Source organism: Bison bison, unplaced genomic scaffold (genome assembly GCF_000754665.1).
Source record: "Bison bison bison isolate TAMUID 2011002044 unplaced genomic scaffold, Bison_UMD1.0 scf7180017864198, whole genome shotgun sequence".
NCBI lineage: Eukaryota > Metazoa > Chordata > Mammalia > Artiodactyla > Bovidae > Bison > Bison bison.
Genome location: NW_011494770.1, coordinates 2,026,154 through 2,031,496, shown reverse-complemented (window position 1 = coordinate 2,031,496; position 5,343 = coordinate 2,026,154). Strand labels below are relative to the sequence as shown.

Genomic DNA, 5,343 nt, shown 5'->3' with positions numbered 1-5,343 from the left:
ATCTAATAATAGTTCCTTGGGCTCTGCATCTTCACATATGTGTTCCGGCCTTAGAGCAGCAGGAGGAATTTAGTGACAGAGCAGGTGTTGTGGCTAATTCCCTGGCAGAATAAATGGTGAAGAGTGGTGGCAAGACAATTCTCTTGCTTCTTTCTTTATGTAAAACAACAACAACAACAACAACGCCTCCAATGGCCTTCCCTTTTGTCTTTTTTCCTGGCACAAGTGAAAAACAACTACAATTGCTATATTAATATGTACGCCAACATTTTTTTTTTCACTTGAGCCTCTGGGAGATAAAAAAGGAAAAAGAAAAACTTACTGTGAAAATGCTTAGCCAGGAAGATTTACTGCTGATCACAGATTTAGTATTGACATGTTCGTGCTGAAGAAAACTTCAGCTTTAACTATTAATGTGGGAAATCTGGATTAGCCTTTAAACGGAGTGAAGAGTTTTGAATGATGGTATATTTTCAGTGAAATTACTTACAAAATAATTTTTAATAAGGAAGTGTCAATTATAGAGGTATAAAAAACCCAGTGGAGTGTACATCTTAATGGCCTGCCTTGGAAACAGAATTATAGAATAGGTGATCTGAATTTTACTGAAATCAGCCTTTACGTCAGACTCACTATAATTTAACATTTCTCTATACCTTCATCTCCTGATTTTTTATTATGAAATATGATATTTAAGATTAGAATCTGAGTCTAAATGAAATGTTCTTTTAAAGGATTGTGAGATTTTCCACAACCTACATTTCTGTTCTCCTCCAGTGGGTTATGTATAACTTTTTTTTTTCATGAATATAGATATGTTGATTTTATGAAGGTAAACATGAAAGGGAAAACAAAATTCATTCTCCTGCCAATTGGGATTATTTGAAATTTTAACAATATTACTTTTTCCTTTGCTTGATTATACAAGGCAAAACTTGACACCTACTTCACTGTAGTTATGTCTTCTTGATAACACATGCAGGTAAAATTAAAAAGGATCTTATCGTTATGTCCTTTGCACCCAATGTGTGTAATAGTAAAAGCTCAGAATTCTGGAAAACGGCATGCTTGAGAGGGAACATCTTGTGAAGACTCTTAATTTGACCTTTGCATCAACCTTGCTGAGTAAATTTTAAATATTGTAAGAGAAAAAATAGAAAACCTCAAGGTGGAATTCCACCCCCCTCAAGCCAGAAAATGTGTGCCTGTCTTTAGTACTTTTGCTGAGAAATAAAATTCGTCACTAGAGATAAAGGCAGATTTATATTTTAATGCCATCCTCATCAATCTCCCAGTATTTTATTCCAGTCTACCTCCATTTAAGTAGTTGAATCAGATATAACCAGAAACACTTTGATTTCCCCCTCCCACCCTGTGAAACAGTATTTGTAACATTTAGTATTACAAACCTTTCTAACTCTGGAGTACACTTGAAGATGATGGCAATTAAGAAAAAAAAATTGCTCTTTGACAACTTTGCAGCTTTTGATTAAACCACACCAAGAGGCATGTTACAGTGATAACAATGAAGCATTATGCCAATTATGTTAAATCCTGCTCTCCACTTTAAGCTCATCATGACCTGTTTTAGTGTCCTGTAATTTATCCTTTGGAATGCTGACTCTCCTCAGTAGTGTTCAAGAGGAAAAAACAAAGCCACCAAAGGGAATAACCACCCCCAAATGACTTCTAGAAAGCAAGTATTTCTTAACTTTTTATTGACATTGGCAAATTAAAATAGAATAAATTAACAAGTATTTTTTCAAAAAAATGTTTTGTACAAAAATACTGTCAAAATTTCCTAAAAAGCTTTCAACACAGTAGTATCTTTTCATGTACTGAATATAACTATTAGCACAGTGTCAAAAATGTTGAAGACAGAAACAAAATAAAAATCTGTGAAATGTTTGCCACTGACGACATTCCACACCCTATTATTGTCTGTACATATGGGGGAGGGGGACAGCCACCTTGAAAGTGAACAGTATGACTTTTCCTGATCCAGAATGGTTTGGCCCACATCTGTTTAATCTTCCAGTTAAGCATATTTTAAAAATTAGTCTGTACTCAAATGCATAGTTAAAAATATGAAGCGAGATGGCAGAGTTTGTGCAGTAATATCTGCCCTTCAAAGTTCATGCAACCAACTAATGCAATTTTTCCTTTTCCTCATAAATCTGAATGCAGTTCAGTCATTTGAAACCATCTACAAAATCCACAAGATTAAGCAGTTTGCCAAGATTAATATCTAACAGTTGAGCACTGGAGAAAGTGAGGAAATAAGGAGTAAAAACAAACAACAAAAAAGACCAAGTTAGCTAGGTATTTCAACTACATAAGGGAGGTGAATGTCCAGGCTACAAAAACGAAACAAAAACAGAAAAAAAAAAAAAGTGGCAGCAATTTTTTAAACCAATTTGTACAAGTTTATAGTTTACTTTGTTTCCAAGTTCTCAAACCTTTCACGCTCTGAAAAGTGAGATACTGTGTCTAAAGGGAATGTTTTTTTTTTTAATTCACACCGAAGAAGTTGGGGTATTTGATTTTTTTTTCGCCGGGGTTTCGATCGAGTCAACAGCTTACTCTGCTGGGCTGTTGTTTGCACACGAAGTCCGTCATAAAATCAAACTCGTTTTGCCCCAGCCAGAGTTCGGGCAGCTCCTTGATGCGGTCCAAACCCATTTCTATCACTAAGGACATGAGCACTTCCTCGTCGATGAAATCAGTGTCTATGACATTGGGCGGCAGCACTGCAGCAGGGACGTGGGCCACGGAGGCGGGCATGTTGCTGCTGCTGCCGCCGCCGCTGCCGCCGCCGCTATTGCTGCTGCCCGCGCCGCCGCCCGAAGTGCCCGCAGAGCCGCCGGGGGTGCTGCTGCCGCCCGAGCCGCCGGGGGTGCTGCTGCCGCCGCTGTGCTTGGGGTTGCAATCTCGGAAGTGCTGGTTTGTCCCGTTCATCTGGTGGCCCGCAGCAGGGTGCAAATCCGGCATGTAGTGGTTGTGGGGGTAGGGGTGATGGTTGAAATACTGGTTGTTGAGCTTCTGCAGCTGCATGCTGGCTGGCAGGGAGCCTCCCTGGCTGGCCACCGGGGGGCCCATGAACTGGGAGTTGTTAAACCTGGCCGCGGGGGCCAGCGCGCTCGGGGGGTGCCCTCCGTTTACAGTTCCCGGCCCCATCGCGTGCCTGATGCCGCTCGAGGCATTCATGTTGCTCGCGCCGTAGTGTATGTGCTCGCCCATCAGGGCGTTGAAGGCGTGTTGCGGCTGCTGCTGCTGGTGATGATGGGGGCTAGGGAACTGCCCCATACCCATGCGGTGGGCAGGGTGGTGGTGCAGCCCGTTGGTGCCGTCGGGGAAGCGCCCGTGGTTCATGGCCATCATATGGTCTGCCATTTCCAGTCCTGCAAGTGAAAAGGGGAGACGGTAAGACCCCGCGCCACACGTGTCGCCCACCACGGCGCACCCCACTTTTCCTCGCCCCTGGCTCCCAGGTTCATCCGACGCACTTCAGCTGCGAATCCTCATCCCGAAGATCCCGCTAGGAGCCTGTGCACCCGGGCTACCCACCAAGGAAAGACCTGCCATCCACAACAGAAGATCTGCGCGCTGCACAAACAGCTCTTTCCCCTGCGATCCGGCGGGGGACCCAAGCCCACACCCCGCTCTGGCTCCCCGAAGTCGCCTAATAAAGGAAGTGCCCCATAGCCCAGCCGCGAACTTCAGGCATTAAATCAGCCCTTCTCATCCTGTTGTTGCACATCCTGTTGTTATTCCCCAGCTCCGCCTCGCGCTCTTCCTCCGGGCAAACCCAGCCCTCGGAGGACTGGCCTGGCAGGAGCCCCAGCCAGCTTCGCCCGACGCACTTACCTTCCGTCCTTGCGATTTCTGCTCCGAAGACCGAGGGCGGGATCGTCGGGTCCAGGACCGGCTCAGCAGCACATAGACGGGGCCTTCCTGGCGTGGAAGGCGCTCGCAGTCGCGAAGTCGGCGCCGAAGTCTTGCAGCAGCCGCTGGGGCAGGATCGGAGCCGTTCCCTTTTATTTCCCCTCTGCTGCACTCACAGCTCGGCAAGACCGCCCGGCAGCTGCCAACAATGAGCTGTGTTTCTTAGGGCTTTGGCCACAGTTAATATAAGGGATTTCAGGAAGGGCGGAGCGAGAGCCTCCCCGGCGGGCGGCGGGCAAACGCGGATTCCGGAACATCAGGCACGCAGGACCGGGCTGGGCAGCCGCGTCCCCGCGGCCAGAGGCACGTGCGCAGAGCCTGAGGGCCCAGGCCCCGCCCCGCTGCCCCCCGATTCTGGTTTCTTCGCGGCCCACAAATACCAGGCCAGACCGCCCCGGCGCAGAAAGTCCTCCCTGGACGCTCAGCCCGAAGGTAGCGCCCGCCGCGAGAGAAACTAGGAAAACTCACCGCCCCACTCTGGCCGAATCCCCACCTCGAGCTCACCTAGCGACCTGGGCTGCTTTCTGTGGGAAAATAGGGTTCACACAGCGCCCCCTGTTTAGTGCCTTTCTGCCTCCGCGGCTTTGCAAAAGCCTACCCGGGTTGCAAAGAATGGCTGTGTTTACCCTAGTGGGTTTTTAAGCCCCGGGCAAATAATGCCCCCTCCCCTGTGCGCGCTTTCCTGAACTGTGCCTTTGTGTTTTTGTAGGAGCAGTAGGTAAACCTGATCTAGACATTTTGCGTGTAGATGCATTTCCTCCACTCCTTTCAAGGACAGGAGCTGGGGGCGGGGAGCGGCAGCGGCAGCGGCAGCCGCTGCAGGTGGACCGAGCGCGTTCGCGGGCTCGGCCGCCCCCGCTCCAGCGCCTGGGAATCCGGTCCGCGGTTTCGCGGCTGCTTGCCGCTCCCGGGGTACGTGTGCTTCTGCTAAGTTTGCGTTTGCAGCTCTTGGTAGCATTGGCATCCGAGCTGAGGCGTCTCTGCTCTGTAAACAAACTCAGCGATCCTCGTCCCCAGATCCACCTTTTTGCACATACACAGTTTCTTGCTTCTGCTGTTGCCCTTGATCCGGGAGGTGGGGGTGTGTGCAAACTTGCACAGCCTCCCTCCGGGCTCTGCCTGACGGTTTGGGGTTGATTTAGAAGCGAACGGGTTTGTAATTAAGAAATTCGAGGGCTGAGTAAGGCTGCTGAAGCTGGAAAAGGAAAACAAATAGATAACATGGTAATCGCTTTGTAAATAAAGTCGTTCTGGAGGTGGGCACGTAGCTGCACGTCCCGTATGGCACCGCGCGCGCACACACACTGCTGGGACTCTTCCTTTTCAGTGAAATTGCTCAGTGGGCCAATAGGCGATAATAATAACCTTGCTTCCCAGAACGCGGCACAACTAGCCTGG

General features: G+C 48.3%; 1 protein-coding gene across 1 annotated transcript; it reads right to left on the bottom strand.

The window, feature by feature from the left end:
- Positions 1-1,696: 1,696 nt before the first annotated feature.
- On the bottom strand, positions 1,697-4,121 carry CITED2 (Cbp/p300-interacting transactivator, with Glu/Asp-rich carboxy-terminal domain, 2). Its single transcript, XM_010844211.1, has 2 exons — positions 3,868-4,121; positions 1,697-3,401 (listed from the first exon to the last, which is right to left on the bottom strand). Exon 2 carries the CDS (start codon positions 3,391-3,393, stop codon positions 2,572-2,574), a length of 822 nt encoding a protein of 273 aa, XP_010842513.1. The 5' UTR covers positions 3,394-3,401; positions 3,868-4,121; the 3' UTR covers positions 1,697-2,571.
- Between the last annotated feature and the right edge of the window lie 1,222 nt (positions 4,122-5,343).